Source organism: Cetorhinus maximus, chromosome 21 (assembly GCF_964194155.1).
Source record: "Cetorhinus maximus chromosome 21, sCetMax3.hap1.1, whole genome shotgun sequence".
Taxonomy (NCBI): domain Eukaryota; kingdom Metazoa; phylum Chordata; class Chondrichthyes; order Lamniformes; family Cetorhinidae; genus Cetorhinus; species Cetorhinus maximus.
In genome coordinates this window covers 72754403-72773070 of record NC_135899.1, presented here as the reverse complement: position 1 = coordinate 72773070, position 18668 = coordinate 72754403, and the positions used below count along the sequence as shown (strand labels likewise).

General features: G+C 43.6%; 1 protein-coding gene across 1 annotated transcript in view; it reads left to right on the top strand.

The window, feature by feature from the left end:
• LOC144695993 (amine sulfotransferase-like) overlaps positions 1 to 7554 on the top strand; it is a 54024-nt gene extending 46470 nt beyond the window's left edge. The window contains exons 6-7 of the mRNA XM_078567148.1: positions 6508 to 6685; positions 7397 to 7554. Coding sequence (XP_078423274.1) covers positions 6508 to 6685; positions 7397 to 7500 — 282 coding nt within the window. The 3' untranslated portion in view covers positions 7501 to 7554. The remainder of the gene's footprint in view (positions 1 to 6507; positions 6686 to 7396) is intronic.
• Positions 7555 to 18668: the final 11114 nt, after the last annotated feature.

Sequence of the window (18668 nt, the reverse complement as noted above, 5' to 3'; positions counted from 1 at the left end):
TGGCGTCTTCTGCAGCTCCTTCTGCCTTGGACTACCTGCTGGCCCTGCGCCCTTTGTGCCTGTGCCTCTCCTGCCACAGGTTGCTCCCCTGGAAGCTGCATTGGGACACCTGGCTTCCTCTCCCTTCTGCCCCTCTCTTCCTCCTCAGGGGAGGTGCCTCCAGTGGAGCACAATCCCCATTACCAGGCTTACAGAAAGCTTCCTGATATCTGGAAGAGTCTACACATTCAAAAACCTGGGGCCTTGGGGGCACCAATGAGTCCTGAAATAAAACCTAGAAATGCTAAGAATGAAGCTCAGAACTGAGGAGAAGCTGTCAAGTTCAAATAAGCAACCAGAAGCAAACTATCTCCTAAACTCCTCACTACTTACACAGGCAATGCTGCTCACCCTTTTTATCTCACCCCTGGATGAGGTTTTGCAGAACGTGGGCTGCCCACCTGCCCGTTTTGCCCATGCGACGAGAGCAAAGTCGCACGGGCAATGTAAAATTGAGGCCAATTGGGTTTTTAATGGTTTTAATTTATGGCGGGTGCGGCTCCAATACCCACGCGCCTGACGTCTTCTCGCACTATTTTACGCTCGATAGGGTCAGGCGTGCGCCTGCCCACGAGACGTAAAATTCTACTCCATATCATAGAGAGGGAGGTTCGGCAGCTGGCTTTATTGACAGACCTGCTGATTAAACAACAACCAAGAAGGAATTATTCAGCATCAAAGTCCTCCACATGGCTAGAAATATAGAGCAAAGCAACACTGGGTAATAAGGCTAGTTAATGTTAACAAGAGATTCTGAGGCATAGGCTAGATCTTATAGCCGGAAGGTAAACTGCAGGAGATCAGTTTTTGCAGATAAAAGTAGTCAGAAAATACAGTAGAATGGGCCTTTATTCTCTTGAGTGTGGAAGAATGAGAGCTGATCCCACTGAAAGGAATTACATTTTAAAAGAGCTTAACAGGGTAGATCTAAAAGTAGGAGGCATAGGGCTGTATTTAGTGCTGGCGGTAGGGATCCCGTCACCTGGCCCAAAAGCAGGTGGGATGACGAACCCTCTTCAGTAGTCAGCGGGATCCAGGGCTGCATCTTGTCAGCGGCAGCTAATTAATTGGTTGCTGCCAGAATGGCTGTCCTTATTAAGGTTGGTCGCTTGCCAAGCAAAGGGTTGGTAGGTAAGCAGCATCAGCAGTGCCAGCGATAGCAGCAGCCATTTCTGGGGCTGTACCTGGAGGAGCATGCATTGATAGACATGTGTTCTCAGAACCAAGTGGGTCTGGGCATCAGGGCCAGTCAGGCAGACCGAGTGAGAGATTGGTGAGAGCAGATAGCACCATTGCCACAGAGGCAGTCATTGCCACTGGGGGAGCCCTCTGTGGGCAAAAGAGTGCCCAAAAAGTGTTGAGGCCACATCAAGCTGTGCGCAGACCTCGGTATGCAAACATCCTGTGTCACTACATGCTGAAGTTCTATCTGATCCCGGTGTTACGAAGGATGGGTCTGGCCAAGCTGCTGTGGAACGCTCCAAGTAGTTGGACTGTGCCGTACCACCTAACCCTTGTGAAAAAGTTTATGCAGAGAAACCCCTTTGACCACAAGTCCATCAGGTAGTGGTCTGCATGTAACGTCCTGGAGGCCCTGCGGGAAAAGGAGCTGGTGGATCCTGTCGGATGGTTTACTGAACAGACTGTCAAAATCACTTAGCAGAATGTCTCATTGTCAGAACTTTCAAACAAGCACCAAGGTGTAGCTTGGTTGCTGGTGAGAAAGGCCCTCCTAGTCAGATCCTTCCCACATGCTCAGAGTCTCACCCTTTCTGTACCTTGCCCTCGAGGTGACTGGTGGGGAAGGGACTATTGTCTACCTCCTTGTGTAGTATGCCTTTGCAAAGAAGGTCTAGAAAAAGAGAGAGATGCAGTGATTTTTGTCGAGGTTCATCCCGAGCAGCTCAGTGACACAGGACTGCGCTTTACAGGCTGTTCCCAGAGATGGACACCATCAACTGCAACTGGAGGATCATCAACTCGGTGCAAGACACTCTTTGGTCTACCCAAAACTTGTTGGTCTCTCAGTACAAGGAGTTGTCTTCAACTGAGTGTTGCAGATTGGCACATTCCAAAGTCCAGGACTATGTGCTGAGGGATGCACTAAAGCTTGGGGCAGCCACCGCAGAAGTGCAATGAGGAAAATTTGCTGTCTTAGACCTTCCAGCCATTTTGCACTAAGGCGCTGGAAAATGTATAGAACCTCTCAGGCTCTATGACTTACATTGAATGTATGCAGGAAATTGTACATGTACCATAATAGCATTGAAGCACCTCAGACTGCAGCATGATCCCTGTAGATAATTTGAATATCATTGCACTTTTTGTAATGACCATTTTGAAATGCTTGTAATGTTCTTTTAGCCATTTGAGGAATAAAGTACATTTATTAAAAAAAAATGTAGGACTCCTGCTTCCTCCCGGGAGGTTGCCAGGATTTAACTGGTGTTCTCCCCAGGTGGCGGAAGGTAAAAACCAGCAGGGAAGGGAAGAGGCCTTTAATTGGCCATTTAGATTGCTCAATTGGCCTTGGAGCGTCTGCAACCTTCCATGCCACATGTCAAATGGCATACCAGTGGGAAAACAACAGCATTCCACCAGCTGCATTCCTGTGCCATTTTATGGGCCTTCCCACCTCCCAACCTGTTTCCAGAGCTAGGGCTGATAAAATCCAGTCCATAGTCTCAAGATAAGGTTTTGGTTATTTAGGACTGTGATAAGGAGACATTTCTTCACTCAGAAGATAGTGAATCTTTGGAATTTACTACCCCTGAAGGTGGTAGGTGCACAGTAGTTAAGTACACTCAACAGAGATCAATAGATTTTTGGGCACTTAGGGAATCAAGAGATATGGGGATTGGATGGAAAAGTGGGGTTGAAGTAGCAGATCGACCATGAACGACAGAACCGATCTGAGGGGCTGTAAGGCCTATTCCTATTTCTTGTGTTTCTATGAAATATAATAGTCTTTCAAAAACAAAGAATGAAAGAGACCAGGCACATAGTTTATTATTTTTGTCATGTTTTTGAAAAGTGAGATTGAGCTCAGTAAGTGGAATTTGCTATATCTTTAACTCTACAAGTTAATTTGCTCTGGAATGAACAGCTTAATGATTTTCATCCGGACTTGCCTTGACAAGTATTTCCCAATCTACCTTCAAAAAGATTGGAGAAGAGCACATGGGAGGCCATGTGAAAGATATGAAATCCCATTCAGATCACAAGGGCTTCCACTGTTAAACTACTGGGCTGTTGTATTGCATAACTTGAGCTTGGGTTCCCCGCTGAATGGAAGACACTCAGAAGTGGTCAGCATCACTGTAGCTGATACACATGCTGAGACAATTTTTAAAAAAAAATTCATTTACACAATGTGGGCGTCGCTGTCTTAAGCCAGCATTTATTGCCTATCCCTAATTGCCCTTGTGGTGGTGGTGGTGAGCAGCCTTCTTGAACTTCTGCAGTCCCTGTGCTGTAGGTACACCTACAGTGCTGTTAGGGAGGGAGTTCCAGGATTTTGACCCAGCGACAGTGAAGGAACGATGATATATTTCCAAGTCAGGATGGTGAATGGCTTGGAGGGGACCTTCCAGGAGGTGGTGTTCCCATTTATCTGCTGCCCTTGTCCTCCTAGATGATCGCGGTTGTGGGTTTGGAAGGTGCTGCCTTAGGAGCCTTGGTGAGTTTCTGCAGTGCATCTTGTAGATGGTACACACTGCTGCCACTGTGCGTTGGAGGGAGTGAATCTTTGTGGATGGGATGCTAGTCAAGTGGGCTGCTTTGTCTTTGGTGGTGTCAAGCTTCTTGAGTTGCACTTATCCAGACAAGTGGAGAGTATTCCACCACACTCCTGACTTGTGCCCTGTAGATGGTGGACAGGCTTTGGGGAGTCAGGAGATACTTGCCACAGCATTCTTAGCCTCTGGCCTTCTCTTGTAGCCGCAGTATTTATATGGCCAATCCAGTTCAGTTTCTAGTCAATGGTAACCCTCAGGATGTTGTTAGTGGGGGATTCAGCCACGGTGATGTCATTGAATGGTTAGATTCTCTCTTATTGGAGATGGTCATTGCCTGGCACTTGTGTGGCGCGAATGTTACTTGCCGTTTGTTAGCCCAAGCCTGGATATTGTCCAAGTCTTGCTGCATTTGGACATGGACACTTCAGTACCGAGGAAATGTGTATGGTGCTGAACATTGTGTAATCATCAGCGAAGATCCCCACTTCTGACCTTATGATGGAAGGTCATCGATGAAGCAGCTTGGGACTCTACCCTTGAGGAGCTCCTGCAGTGATGTCCTGGAACGGAGATGACTGACCTCCAGCAACCACAACAACCTTCCTTTGTGCTGGTTATGACTCCAATCTGCGATTCCTCGATGATCTTGGACCTCTGGTGAGTGCATTGCTGCCCATAGCCACCTCTCCCTCTGGTGCTGGCGGCACAAGGAGCTGCCATTCTCTGACTGCCCGGCACCTCTCGATGGCACCATCTTTCGTCGGCGACCTCAATTGTAGGGAAGGTCCAACAAAGGCAACTTAATTTGGGCATCATTCAAAGAAATAACAGGAGCTCCATATCGGCGGGTAAGACTCCCGTTGATCAAACACAATCCTGGCCTATGGGGAGAGTGTGGGGCAGTGGTTTTAGCTTTGAATAGCACCAAAGAGCTAGTAAAGACAAGATAGGTCACACCCCTTATTTGCTTTAAGCTTCTATGATTCTACAGTTAAACATGGCCATAACAATAATGAGAAGTCAAGTCAATAAATTCAAAGACCTCAGCCTCGGCTGACTGGAAAACAAGCTTTATCAGCTACTTTTCAGTTAAACTGAGGCCGGTTTCTATCTAACCTGAGTCCCACTTTCAGAGTGGACAGTGGGGGACTATGCAGACTGATGGAGAAACGTCATTTTGTGTTTAACTTGCCAACATGGGGAGAACAGGAGAATTCCCACACTCTTCTTGAAATAGTTAGATGGATCTTTTACGTTACCCTAAGAGAGAAACAAGGTCTCGGTGTAACAGCTCATCCAATGGCAGCACTTCCAAAAGTGCATCTCTCCCTCAGAACTGCACTGAAGTTTCAGCCTAGATTGTGAAAGACTGGAGTGGGGCTTGAACCTACAATTATCCAAACAGTAAAACAGGTAAAACCCACCACCATTATGCCAGACTATACAAGTTCATTTAACCCTTATGTACAAATTATCCACCTTACCCGCCTATCGGGGATCAGGCGTTGGACTTCCCACCCTGGAGACATACAATACCCATCTCGTAAAGTCTCTCCGTCCTTCATCTTGGGTCTTGTGACATCTCTTCGGGTGGTCTCTTTCAAACGCTCCTCTGACTACTGGTCTCCAAAGATTTGTAACAGTTCCAATGTCAGGGAGATCGTCAGTCGTGAAGCAAGCTGGGCGAAGGATTTGTACTTATCGATCTTCAGGAAATGCATGAGGCTGTCATTCTTGGCGAACCACTTCCCTCTCGCACCCATGACGAATCCGAAGTATTTTACTGACTCGCCGCCGGTCAGTTCCAGTATCTCCTTCTCAAGATGTTGGTATTTATGCTCTTTTTCGGCCCAAGCTTTTTCCAGTGACTTATTATTGTCTTCAAAACGTACTGTCACATCCACCACCGCGACTACTCCGTCTTTGACGAGGACTAGATCTGGCTTCCAAAGGGACCCGTCCTTTCCGAAGAGCCTTGGTTCTAGGTGAGATGTCCAGCCGGAACTGCTTACAGCAGTTCATCGCCAAATACGGCTGGACAGGGTGGGAAGTCCAACGCCTGATCCCCGATGGGCGGGTAAGGTGGATAATTTGTACATAAGGGTTAAATGAACTTGTATAGTCTGGCATAATGGTGGTGGGTTTTACCTGTTTTACTGTTTGGATAATTGTTACACGGCGTTAATTATAACTATGTTGACCAAAATGCCTGACTCAGCTGAGAATGCCACTAAGCCACAGCTGACACAATGGCTTTTAATTGCTGCTTAATTGCTAGCAACTATGTTGAAAAAGTTTTGACATAATAAGTGAGGCAAAATGCAGACAATGATCTTCATTCAAAATTGTATTGCTAAGTTTGTTGGTGAATGTGTACACAGTTGTAATATCGCTTTGAGAGCGATGTCCCTTTAAGAAGCTCAACATGCAGATAAGCCAGGTTTCTGGATATCATCATGTGACCAGGAGCCACAGTCTCTCTCTGCACTTCAGTACCCTAGACAACGGCATGTGTCGAGAGATAGCTCGACTTGTGTAGTGTTTAATCCACCAGAGATCTTCAAGTAAATGGAATCCACGTATCTCATTTGTGTTACGTATAGATAGCACAAGGATATCACTACTTACACTTTGCTAGTAGCAAAACGCTAGTAAGGTTAATTTGTGTTTGAAAGGAATTACACCTTGGACTTATAATTGAGTAACAACAATAATTTTTAAATTGTTAAAGGATCTCAGGAGTGTGATAGAAAAAATAGCATCTTTTCTGAATAAAAAGCTGGATGGAGAAACCTTGGAGTCAATTTTGGAACATTGCACTTTTAAGTATATGAAGGAAAACCCTGAAACAAACTACCATGAAGCATCAGGGATATTCGATGCTGACAAAGGCTCTTTTTATAGGAAGGGTGAGTAATGCACTGATCACAGGAAAGGACGAGGTCAGTACAAATCAACTTTAAGTTTGTTTTAAAGATTGGTCTGTTCCCGTCCTTATTTTCACTAACAGGAAACTTAAAATAATAGGAAGTATGGAGAAATAATTTGCTTGAGCATTCTCACCAGTAGTGATCTTCAAAGATGGTTATGTTAGATTTTGTAAATGCTTGTAGCTACTGAGTATGTGAAATTAGTTTCCCATTGGGATGGATTTTGCTTACAATTGAGAAATACTATTGGATTTATTTACATCAAATCTTATTGTTTAAAAGAATAATGTAGGTGTTACTGTAGAATGCTTCAAGTTATGCAGGAATAGTTGCTCAGTAGATCTTATTTTGCACTCTCTAAGGGTGATTCCAGAATCCAATGTTCCCTGCAATGGGGTTGCTCACAAGGATGGCATCTCGGGATATCACTGGTGCACAGTCCATGGTTTTGGGTGCATTCATTTTAATGGCCTGTGCTTTCCCAAGGTGCATTTTCAATGAGCGCCACTCCTCATTAGGAATGTTGTATCACAGAATCACCCAATCTGTATTTGGGCCAGGTTCAATATTGTACTGATATATATTAACAATTTCAACAATATTATGCATGTAGAATAATCTGTTACAATATATATGACAAATTTAGAATTAGTTTTATTTAATGTTTAATCTGGCATTATTTATTTTTAGGGGTTACTGGAGACTGGAAGAATCACTTTCTTGTGTCTCAGAATGAGTGGTTTGATTCCATCTACAAGGAGAGGATGGCAGACTTCCCAGTGATGTTTGACTAAGATATTGTTGATCTGATTTCTTTCCCAAACAAGCATTTAAATGGTGACACCCGCTTAATTCCCCACACCTCCATGGGCAACATTTTCCTCCTGTTGGAGGGGATGTGTGGGAGCAGGCCAATTAAGGCCCGCCCAGCGTGATGTCCGCTCGGAAAAGCTGTGCGCTCCCTGTGCGGGTGGGGGGTGGGGCGGGGCGGGATTCCCTGAGCCGGGAGTGCGCTCTTTTGTGCGCACCTCAGGATGATCGCTGGAAGTTTTAAAAATTTGTGGAAGTGTGGAAAAAGAATTCATGACATGTCCCAGCTCATGTGACACTGTCACATGAGCTGGGACATGTCAATTTCTTTTATTTCAACATTTCATAAACATTTTAAAGCCCTCATGAAACCTCATCCCGCCCATGGATGAGGTTTCATGTTTTCCTAAAGGCCGCCTGGCCTCCTCACCTGCCCACCAACCTTAAGGTTGGACGGACAGGTCCCTTAATGAGTTTCATTACTTTTTTAAAGACCTTAAGTGGCTGTTGACCGTTTGGTGGGCACGCAGCCGACTCGGATCCGCACCCGCCGAATTGAAAATCTAAATGATGCGGGGTGACGTTTGGACACACGCCCGACGTCACCCTGCGTTATTTTACACATTGGCGAGCGCCCCCCCCCCCCCCCCCCGCTCACCGACCGGAAGATGCAGCCCCATGTCTCTACTTCCCACAGAAATACCTTTAGCAGTGTTCACACTGATACTCTACACTTCAAATAGCTCCTGAACTCACTTGCCCTCCACATCATCGTCTAAACCTGGACATCAACCGTTCTAACTTCCGGGGAATACAACCTTATCTTGTGTAATCTCTCTGTGCAATTTAACCCTTGGACTCATGGCCTTGGAACAGGTAGATTTGCCAATATATTACCACTAAAATGTGGTGCCCAGAAATGCTCACACTACTGCAGGTGTGGTCTTATCAGGGATATGCATAGCTAAAGCATGATTTCTACCCTCTTGTTTTCTAATCCTCTAGATATAAGGGCCAGCCTTTCCAGTAATCCTTTTGATTATTTTCTGTGCCTGTTCATGAAATTTTAATGATTTATGTTCCTGAACCCTGAAGTCTCTTTGGATCACCACTATCTTTTCACCATTTAAAAGTACCCTGTTCTATCCTTTTCCTGGTCCAAAGTGCTTGACCTCACATTTGTCAACACTGAAATCTATATTTCAATTTTGCCCATTCACTTAATCTATCAATATCCCTTTGTAATTTAATGCTTCCATCTATGCTGCTTACAATGCTGCCTACCTTTTGTGTCTCAGCAAATTTGAATAAATATCTTTCTGCACCATCATCTAAGTCATTAATAAATTCATTGAACAGTTGAGGCCCCAACACAGGTCCTTGCTGAACATCACTGGTCACATTCTGCCGATTGGCGAACATGCCCATTATCCTGACACTCTGTATTCTGCCACTTGGTCAATTTCCTAACCAGGTTAATAATTTTCTTCAATTTTTTATTTTAAACTTCTGCCAGAAGTTTCTTATGAGAGGCTTTATCAAATACCTTCTGGAAATCCATATAACTAACATCCAAAGACAGCCCGTGTGCTATTTTAGTCACCTCTTCAAAAAATTCAATTAGATTTGTTAGGCATGATTTACCCTTTACAAATTCTTGTTAACTCTGATCAGCTGAAAAATTTCCAAGGTATGTAGTCACCCTATCTTCAATTATAAATTCTAGCAATTTCCCAAAAACTAATGTTAGGCCAGCTGGTCTATAATTCTCCGGTTTCCTGTTCTCACCTGTCTTAAAAAGGAGAGTGACATGCGCAATTTTCTAATCTAAATTAATTGTTCCCGAATCGAGAGAACGTGGAAGATTTTAGTTAGACATTATTGTTTTGTCATCCCTCAACATTTCCCTCCATATAAATTCTTCTGTCCGTGATCACTATTACCCCCTCGACTTTGCCATCTCATGTGGTCTCCCTGTTTCCATCGTCTCAATCACATACGAAGCCATCTCGGATCACTTCCTTGTATACCTAACCACTCACATCAACCTTCACCTTCCTGTGAGCTTGCCTCTGGAAAAAAGTACATTTACAATAGCACTTTCAAACTTCCAACTATTTAGCCTTTGGCCCTCCATTTGTTACAACGCCTCTACAGCTACCCAAACGTTCAATCACACCATTACCTCTGACCTCCCCTCAAGCAACACATGTGAGGAGCCCATGGTCTTCTTTGTTATTAAGCTACCTCTGCTGTATCTCTCCTGTGCCATAACCCACTAAGCTAAGCTTCCAGCAAGGTCATCCCCGCCACAGACCTGAACTCAGACCTCTCTTCATTTCTCTCCGTACACCTTCTCCAAGCTTATCTTTTCCATGAGACCCACCTCCTGCTCTCTTGGACCTATTCTTAATAAATTGCTGATCACCCAACCTGCTAGCTGATACTGCATATAGTTGCTTCTTACCATTCACTGCTTTCTTCCTTTCAAAATGGTCATCATTATCCCGTTATCAAAAAAAAATCTTGACCCGTGTCCTTGCAAACTACAGCTCCATTTCAAAATTCCATTTCCTCCCCAAAATCCTTGAAAATGTTGCTGCATCCCAAATCCCTGCCGAGCTTTCCTGCATCTTCATGTTGGGCCAGTCGAATCTGGTTTTTGCCCCCTGCCACAGCACAAAAATAGCCCTAATCAAAGTCAGAAATTACGTCCTCAGTGCACAATCGCTCCTTATCCTTCTGGACATTTATGCGGTCTATGACTACAAAATCTTCCTCCAAAGCTTCTTCTCTGCTTTCCATCTTTGAGGGACCACCAGCACTTGGTTCCACTCTTACCTATCCAGTTGTACCCAGAGAATCTGCAGCAATGGCTTCTCTTTCCACACTGGTACCGTTATCTCTGGAGTCCCTCAAAGGCTTCTCCCCCTCCCATTTCCACTTTGTGTCTCTCAGTGACATCATCAGAAGATATGTCAGGTTTTACATGTATGCTGATATTATATATACCGTACTTCAACTCACCACCATCTCTCTCAGCCCCTATACGTTGTTAGACTGATTTTCTGACATCCAGTCATACATGAAGTCAACATTTCTTTCAAGTAAACACTGGGAAGACAAAGGCATTGTCATCAGTCCACACCATAAGGTCTGTTCTCTGGCCATTGATTTTGTCCCTTTCCCTGACCATTGTATGAGGGTATCCATACTATTTGTAACTTTGGCATACTATTTGACCTAGAGCTGATCCTCTGGCCCCATATCCTTTCATATACAAAAACTGCTGAATTCCAATTCTGTAATATCGCCCGTCCCTGCCCCTGCCTCAGCCCATCTGCTGCTGAGACACTGATCCAAGCATTTTGTTTACCTCCAGCCACAACTATTCCAATGCTCTCCTGGCTGCCCTTCCATCTTCTCACCTCTATAAACTTCTTATTCAAAACTCTGCCATCTGTATCTCAACTCAAATCATGTTTGATTCACCCGTTATGCCTGTAGTCATTTAAATATATTAGTTTCCAATCCACTCAAATCAAATTCTCATCCTTTTGTTCAAATCCCTCATTGGCCTCATCCATCCTTAAAGATCTGTAATCTCCTTCAGCCCTACAACCCCCCAAGAACTCTGTATTCATCCACTTCTTTCACCCTTCCATTGGTGGCTATTTAGGCCCTCAGCTCTCTGATTCCCTCCCTAAATCTCATTGTCTCTCCATGGGAGCATTACCACTTGCAAGTTCCCCTCAGAGCCACACACGTTCTGACTTGGAACCAAATCGCCATTCTTTCACTGTCACTCGATTAAAATTAATCATAAACTCCCTAACAGCACTGTAGGTGTACATAACCAGATGGAATGCAGAGGTTCAAAAAGGCAACTCACCAGCACCACCATCTTCTCAAGGGCAATGAGGGATGGGCAATAAATGCTGGCCTTCTAAGGATGTGAACATCCCATGAAAGAATAAACAAAACCTTTCTTTCTTTTAAGACACTGCTTAAAACTTCTTTGCCTGAATGGTCACCCATCCAAATGTCTCCTTATTTATTTATACCATTGTTTGCTCCTGTGAACCACATAGGAACATTTTATTATGTTAAAGATGGTTTACAAGTGCAAATTGTTGTTGTTGTCAATGTTGTTCATTAACTCATTTTGTAAAATTTGCTATCAAATTTCAGAGAACAATATTTTGACTTTTCTCTCTCCAGAAATGCAACCCTTTGTGCTCCAGCCATTATGGGGACCTAGAACAGGAGTATGCCACTTAGCTTCTCAAGTCTGTTCTACCATTTAATGAGATCATGGCTGATCCATGACTGAATTCCTTGTACCTGTTTTGCCCATATCCCTGAATACCTTTAGCTAATAAAAATTTATCAATTTCAGATTTAAAATTAATAATTAACCCAACATCAATTGCCATTTCTGGAAGAAGTTTCACTTGTATCTTGTCTAAATGACGTTTTTGATCCCTCTCTGGAGTTCATATTTCTAGGGGATATTATTGGATAGTGATCAGGGACTGTGGCTGATATTCTTCTTTGAAATTAAATAGCTCAGCACAAGAATTTTCTGGTCTGAATTTTGGCGTTTCCATTCTGCTCACTTGAAGATTGTCTGATGATTCCTTGATTACATTTACACAATGCAATCAGAGGGCATTTTGACTCTAATCAAAATTCATAGAAATTTATGGCACAAAAGGAGACCACTGGCCCATTGTGCATGCTTCAGTCAAAAAAGAGCTATCCAGCCTAATCCCACTTTCCAGCTCTTGGCCCATAGCGTTGTAGGTTACAGTGCTTCAAGTACCAATCCAAATATTTTTAAAATACGATGAGGTTTTCTACCTGTATCACCCTCTGGGTGAAAAAATTTCTCCCAACTCCCCTGTTCTTCTGCTAACAAAAAAGGTCCTTCCTATCCACGCTATCTAGACCCCTCTGAATTTTACTCACCTTAATTAAATCTCCCCACCACCTCCTCTGTTCCAAAGAAAACAACTCTAACCAAGTCAATGTTTCCTCATAGTTAGTATTCTCCAGTTCTGTCAACACCCTCGTAAATTTCCTCTGCACTCTCTCCATTACAATCACATCCTTCCTATCACAGGGTGACAGGAACCAAATTAGAGTATTGCGCAGTTGCCTAACTAGTGTTTATATAGTTCTAGCAAACCTCAGCCTCAGCCAATAAAGGCAAGTATTCTGTATGCCGCCCTAACCACCTTATTTGCCTATCCTGCTACCTTCTGGGATCTGTGCACATGCACTTCACTCAGTTCCTCTGCACTGCTCAGTATCCTACTATTTATTGTGTATTTTTTGCCTTCTCCAAGTGCATTACATAACACTTCTCCATACTGAATTCCATTTGCAACTTTTCTGGCCACCTGACTAGTCTATCGCTATCTTCCTGCAGTCTACAGCTTTCTTCCTCATGATCAACTGCACAGCCAACCTTTGTATCATATGCAAATTTCATAATCATGCGCACTACATTTAAGTACGAATCATCAATATATATATACACATTTAAGTCGAAATCATTCATTGATACATTTGCAATTAAATGTAAATAGTTGGCATATACAGTCTAAATCATTGATATGTCTACACACAAAGTCTAAATCACACAAATATACGAACAAGGAGCAGAAGTCGGCCCCTCAAGTCTGCTCTGTCATTTAATAAGATCATGGCTGACCTGATGGTAACCTTAATCTGCATCCCGCCTACTCTTGATAACCTATCATCCCCTTGCTTACCAAGAACAAATCCACCTCTGCCTTAAAAATATTCAAAGGCTGTTTCCACCGCATTTACAGGAAGAGAGTTCCAAAGACTCTCAGCCCTCAGAGAAAAAAAATTGCGTCATCTCTGTTTTAAATGGGCGACCCCTTATTTTTAAAGGGTGACCCCTAGTTCTACATTCCCCCACAACAGGAAACAACCTCTCCACACCCACCCTGTCAAGACCCCTCAGGATCTTATGTTTCAATCAAGTCACCTCTTACTCTTCTAAACTCCAGCTGATACAAGCCCAGCCTGTCCAACCTTTCCTCATAAGACAACCTGTCCTTTCCAGGAATTAGTCTGGTAAACCTTCTCTGAACTGCTTTCAACACTTACATCCTTCCTTGAATAAGGTGACCAATACTGTACACAATACTCCAGGTGTGGTCTCACTCGTGCTCTGTATAACTCAAGCATAACCTCTCTACTTTTGCATTCAATTCCCCTCACAATAAATGATTACATTCTATAAGCTTTTCTAATTACTTGCTGAACCTGCATACTAGCCTTTTGTGATTCATGCACTAAGACACCCAGGTCCCTCTGCAATCTCTCACCATTTAGATAAAACACCTCTCTTTTATTCTTCCTTCTAAATGGACAATTTCACATTTGCCCACATTATATTCCATTTGCCAGATCTCTGCCCACTCACTTAACCTATCTATATCTTTTTGTAGCCTCCTTATGTCCTCTTCAGAAATTACTTTCCTACCTATCTTTGTGTCATCAGCAAATTTGGCAACCATCCCATCCATCCCTTCATCCAAGTCACTTATATAAATTGTAAACAGTTGAGGTCCCAGCACTGATCCCTGTGGCACACCACTCGTTACATCTTGCCAACCTGAAAAAGACCCATTCATGCCTACTCTTTGCTTCCTGTTGGCCAGCCAAACTTCTATTTGTGCCAATACGTTACCCCCTATACCAAGAGCTTTTATTTTCCACAATAACCTTTGATGTGGCACTTTATCAAATGCTTTCTGGAAATCTAAGCACAGTACATCTACTGGTTTCCCTTTATCCACAGCACATGTAACTTCCTCCAATAAGTTGGTTCAACTTGATTTCCCTTTCACAAAACCATGTTGACTCTGCCTGATTACCTTGAACTTATCCAAGTGCTCTGCCATAGCAAATATGCAGTAATAATTGCAAGTCAGTGCAAAATCCCATAGAAAGTCTGTAGGCAAACGCAAGTATAATCAACGGCAACTGCTGTTCACTTGCTGCTGACTGCAAAATCTGGGTGAATATGATTTTAATTTCTTCTCATGTATACAAATATATAGAAAGAAAAAGCACCAACATAGTTAAAAATACTGTTAATTGTGCTGTATAAGACAGCCCCACTTTTTGGCTGGAAAAGTCAAGTTTTTGCATCTACTTGGTATGTAAGTCGCACTTTGAAGCCTCTTAAAATATGTCCAAAAATGGGGGTCAACTTATACGCCAACATCTGTGGAGTAAGACACTTTTGGACTGATATCCCAGGACAATATATAATACATCTCACACAATGAAAGTCAAGAGAGCAATCCTCAGACATTGTTGAGGTGCTAAGAGATCACTCTGCCTTGCTAAGCATGAACAAGTATCTCTTCCTTATAGAATGCACAGATGAATATCCAATATTACAACTCTTCAAATTCCACAGTACTTCAATGATGAACTCATGTATTGCAGATGTATTCTGTATGTTATGATTAAATAATATTAACTTTTAAATAGTTCATGTCACTCCTCTTGTGTACTGACTTATACATGCATGTTCTTCGTTTTTTAGTGACACTTAATAATAAAATGCAAATAAGAAACTGAAAACACACTCTTCAGCCTGGGCTTTTGCAGAGTCGTGTAGACTCCTTGTATCTTTGAAAATGATGGGTGGGACCTGGATGCGGAAATTGCGTCCCCATTTCCAACAGATCCCATTTTTGCCAATAGGGGAAAGGAGTGGGGCTTGATGCACACATATAGGAAATCCAAACTCAGCAGGGCCATTTGAACTCAGCACTGAGTTCAAACAGGCCCCATTTTAACTGTAGAAAGGACCTTAACCCTTAGTGTAGGATTCACAGATTTATGGAATAGAAGTAAATGTTCTTGAAGGTTGGATAATATATGTATAACTGTTATGGTGTAAGATTTTTAAATCCCTTTAAAGAGTGCAAAAAAGGCTGCCTTGAAAAAAGGGTTCTTTATGAATGCTTGGCTACTTTCCACAAGCTCCAATTATCTCAGCACTGGTGGTTCTAAGTTCACAGTTTGATTACCGGCTCAAAGAGGTTATTAAAGGATCAGCTATATTTGATGTGGGGTTATGAAGAAGTTTGTTTTTATAAAGGATTAAGCATTTGAGGAGATGTAAAAATTTTGAATGGGCTTTCATGAATGATAGTGTTTTTTAAATATAGTGAAGGCTGTCATAAATATTTAAACCTTTATTTTATTTCATGTAGCATGGCTCCTGGGGTCTTCCCATGGTTGATACTGAGTGAGTTGGCATGAAGGTTATAAGGGTCAACAGTGTTAGTTTGGTTGGCATGAGTTGGCATCAAGTTCTCATGGAGGCTATAAAGAGCCATGAGGATAGGTGGAGGGTATTAATTTGGCACAGTGCCATGGAAGTCACATGGGGAGTGGGTGGGGGTGATGCGGCGAGAGGGGCTGAGGGCTTAAAATTTAATGACACAATTGGGACAGAGTCCCCGCCACCTTGTGCGTCCAAGGGTGGGAGGCCTGAATCTATCCTGCACCTGCCCCACCTCTGCCCTTCAGAATCTGGTATGTTTCAATGAGAAAACCACTCATTCTTCTAAACTGGCTTGGCAGCACCACTACTGACCAAGCTGGCCAAGCCTTAAAGGACAGAGCTGTTACACTGGGTCTGTGGCAGATGGTGGGGGAACCAACAAGAGGGATAAACATACTTGACCTTGTCCTCACAAATCTACCTATCACAGATGCATCTGTCCATGACAGTATCAGTAGGAGTGACCACTGCACAGTCCTTGTGGAGACAAAGTTCAATCTTCATATTCTCCATCGTATTATGTGGCATTACCACCGTGCCAAATGGGATAGATTTCAAACAGATCTAGCACTTCAAGACTGGGCATCCAATGAGGCCATCAGCAGCAGAATTGTATACAACCACAATCTGTAACCTCATGGCCCTGCATATCCCCCACTCTACCATTACCATCAAGCCGCGGGATCAACTCTGGTTCAATGAAGAGTGCAGGAGGGCATGCCAAGAGCAGCATCAAGCATACCTAAAAATGAGGTGTCAACTTGATGAAACTACAACACAGGACTACTTACATGCAAAAAAGCATAAGCAGCAAGCGATAGACAGAGCTCAACGATTCCACAACAAACAGATCAGATCTAAGCTCTGCAGTCCTGCTACATCCAGTCGTGAATGGTGGTGGACAATTAAACAACTCACTGGGGGAGGAAGCTGCACAAATATTTCATCCTCAATGATGAGGGAGCCCAGCACATTAGTGCAAAAGATAAGGCTGAAGCATTCACAACAATATTTAACCAGAAGTGCTGAGTGGATGATCCATCTCATTAGGTCTTCGGCATCACAGATGCCAGTCTTCAGGCAATTCAATTCACTCCATGTGATATGAATACACAGCTGAAGGCATTAGATATTGCAAAATCTATAGGTCCAGACAACATTCCAGCAATAGTACAGACGATCTGTGCGCCACAACTAGCTGCACACCAACCAAGCTGTTCCAGCATAGCTACAACACTGCCATCTACCTGATGGTGTGGAAAATTGCCCAGGTATGTCCTGTACACACAAAGCAAGACAAATCAAAACCGACCAATTACCGCCCCATCAATCTACTTGCAATCATAAGCAAAGTCATGGAAGGGGGCGTCAACAGTGCTGTCAAGGCAGCATGTGACCGAGTGTTGCATTAGGGTGTCCTAGCAAAACTGGCATCAACTGGAATAAGGGGGGAAACTCTCCGCTGGTTGGAGTCATATCGAGCATAAAGGAAGATAGTTGTGGCTTTTGGAGGTCAATCATCAGTCCCAGGACATCACTGCAGGGGTTCCTCAGGGTAGTGTCCTAGGGCCAACCATCTTCAGCTGCTTCATCAATGACCTTCCTTCCATCATAAGGTCAGAAGTGGGGATGTTTGCTGATGATTGCACGATGTTCAGCACCATTCATGACTCCTCAGATACTGAAGCAGTCTTTGACAACTTGCAGCATAGCGTGGTCAACATTCAGGCTCAGGCTGTTAAGTGGTAAGTTACATTCGCGTCACACAAGTGCCAGACAATGACCATCTTCAACAAGAGAGAATACAACCATCTCCCTTTGACATTCAATGGCATTACCATCGCCGAGTCCTCCACTACCAACATCTTGGGAGTCACCATTGACCAGAAACTGAACTGGACCAGCCATATAAATACTGTGGCTACAAGAGCAGGTGAGAGGCTAGAAATCCTGTGGCGAATAACTCATCTCCTGACTCCCCAAAGCCTGTCCACCATCTACAAGGCACAAGTCAGGAATGTGATGGAATACTCTCCAATTGCTTGGATGACTGCAGCTCCAACAATACTTAACTCAACACCATCCAAGTCAATGCAGCCCACTTGATTGGCACCCCATTCACCACCTTCAACACTCACTCACCACCACTGACACACAGTACCAGTAGTTCTCACAATCTACAAGATGTACTGCAGAAACTCAACAAGGCTCCTTTGACAGCACCTTCCAAATCCTCTACCACCTTGAAGGACAAGGGCAGAAGATGCATGGGAGCATTACCACCTGCAAGTTACTCTCCAAGCCACACACCATCCTGACTTGGAGCTATATTGCCATCACTGTTACTGGTCAAAATCCTGAAACTTCTTTCCTAACAGCAATGTGGACTGCAGCAGTTCGAGATAGCACCTCACCACCACCTTCTTAAGCACAATTAGGGATGGACAATAAATGCTGGGCTAACCAGCAAAGCCCACATCCCATGAAAGAATTTTTTACAAGTGCGTGTATCTGCACCAGTGCTAGGTGCGAAGCAAGGCTCTGACACTGCTCCCTCCGAGGCATCCTCAGCTGTTAAATCCGGCCCCTCAAGGCTTTTCCCTACAGCTGCCAATGTTGCACCAATGTGGAAAACAAAAAGGAGAATTAGGGGCATCTTGATCTTTTCAGGTGAGTTTGCTGAGACATGCTTCCTTACTGCAAACAGTGGAACCATTGGGAGATGTGAACCTTTCTTTGAACCTTACACCCTTCAACATGGAGGCACATCTTCCACCCTGAATTATACAAACCTCAAAAGCCACA